The sequence below is a fragment of the Sinocyclocheilus rhinocerous genome, unplaced genomic scaffold, assembly GCF_001515625.1.
Source record: "Sinocyclocheilus rhinocerous isolate Xijiao unplaced genomic scaffold, SAMN03320098_v1.1 scaffold6919, whole genome shotgun sequence".
Taxonomy (NCBI): Eukaryota; Metazoa; Chordata; class Actinopteri; order Cypriniformes; family Cyprinidae; genus Sinocyclocheilus; species Sinocyclocheilus rhinocerous.
The window spans coordinates 95,806-97,485 of record NW_015642135.1 but is presented as its reverse complement, the minus strand read 5'-3'; the positions used below and the strand labels follow the sequence as shown (position 1 = coordinate 97,485).

The 1,680-nt window shown below is 35.7% G+C and overlaps 1 protein-coding gene across 1 annotated transcript in view; it reads left to right on the top strand.

Annotated features, from left to right (window-relative positions):
• Positions 1-746: 746 nt before the first annotated feature.
• The window catches only part of LOC107755687 (inositol-tetrakisphosphate 1-kinase-like), a gene marked incomplete at its 5' end in the record, with an annotated part of 49,026 nt that continues 48,092 nt past the window's right edge, over positions 747-1,680 (top strand). The window contains one exon of the mRNA XM_016572574.1: positions 747-788. Within this exon, the coding sequence (XP_016428060.1) occupies positions 747-788 (42 nt within the window). The remainder of the gene's footprint in view (positions 789-1,680) is intronic.

Here is a 1,680-nt window from a genome sequence, read left to right as displayed (position 1 = left end):
CATTCACTATAAACAACATTTATTTTAAACGTCAAGCATACACGATTAAAGCAAAAGTGAAACTAGTAGACTGTGTGAAATGCGCTAGGCTAAGTGTCACTCTCATTCTGCACCAATGCAAACGTGTGCGCGCTGCGCGTGTTTAGCTTGCTTTAAAATTCTGTTTTTTATTCGTACGCGAGGGTCCGCGTATAGTGCGCGTGACGCAAATTACATCATCAAAATAGTACGTGCGTACTCATAATGTATAACGAGTGGTTCCCTGCATTATTTTAGGAAAATGTTTTGTGATTACAGTATTGAGCTGCTGCAATGGAGCAGCTCTAATGTGCCATTAAAATGAACAGTGAAAGTAACAAAAGCTTATACAATACATTTTAACAGGTATAAATTAGTGTGTATTGCATTGGTAAATTGTAACATTTGACTAGCACTTGTTTTGTGACAGTTGCTCCTAGCTGTGCATTGTCTAGATGTAGAGGTTTTCTAACAGCACAGGCAGGTTGATGGCTCTGACGTACGACGGTTTATAGCTCAAACTAGCTTCGGGTGTCATTTCGCTTTCTACGGCCAGTCAGGGTTCTCTGGATCTCAACTCTGTGTTGCTAGGCAACAGAATTTTTTATCCAGGCTTCATTTTTATGTCAGAATGTAATCTGCTATGATAGTATCCTAATTAAAAAATTTTAATTTAACTAAATTTTTTTGTCAAAACCTGTGGCATGAGCAAATAATAATATGTATATTTTTTTGCTTCTTTCAGGAAAAGAGGAATAGAAGTTGTTCAGGTAAGTGGATCTTACCTAAACTAAATTTGTTTCAGATGTTTATCTAATGTGTGAAATCACAGACTAAAATCACCAACATAAAATTATTCTGGAGTCCAGAAGTATTTTTCCCATTCATTATCTCCATAGCCATTTCAGAAAAGTAGTAAAGATTTCCTGTGCTGTGTTTCATTCAACATGGAATTTCCAGCCTTTCTTCAAACTTGATTTGAAGTTGGAAAAGTTAATGATAAATATTCAGTTCTACACAAATAAAATCCATCAATGACTTGAAGTTCCTATGTTTACAAAAGATTTCTATTTCAGATAAATAGTGTTCATATCGATATCGGAATTATATCGCATCGACCGAAATTAAGAAATATATCGTGATATCAATTTTGGCCATATCGTCCAGCCCTATGTTACACAATAATAAAACCTGTTCCAGAGACAGGTGTGTAATGATAAATGATCCTCTCAGTTGTCATCAGACCAGCAAAACAAATGCTAGCTCTACGTAACATAATTTATCCAGTGCAGTTCGGTTGCCAGGGATTTTGTTGTTGACCAAACACCTGCAAAGATAATGGTTGTTAGCTGTTTTGCTTTTTTTTTTTTTCTTTGTACATAAAACTTTACATACACAACTTCTCTGATTGGTGGATCTTGCTACAGCATTATGGGTAGTGTAGTACTTCCCTTGAAATTCAGCAACAGAGTGCAACACACACACACAGACGTAATTAATGTTTCTAAGTAAACAAACAACATAGTTAGCCAAAGTCCATAGTTAGTCAGCATTTTCAATTGTTAAAATTAAGTTTTTGTTAAAATGGTCATTCTCAGTGCTTCATGGGCAGGGCTCCAGACAAAAAAATCGAGTAAGGAGCCATTGGCTCCTATAAGAAAA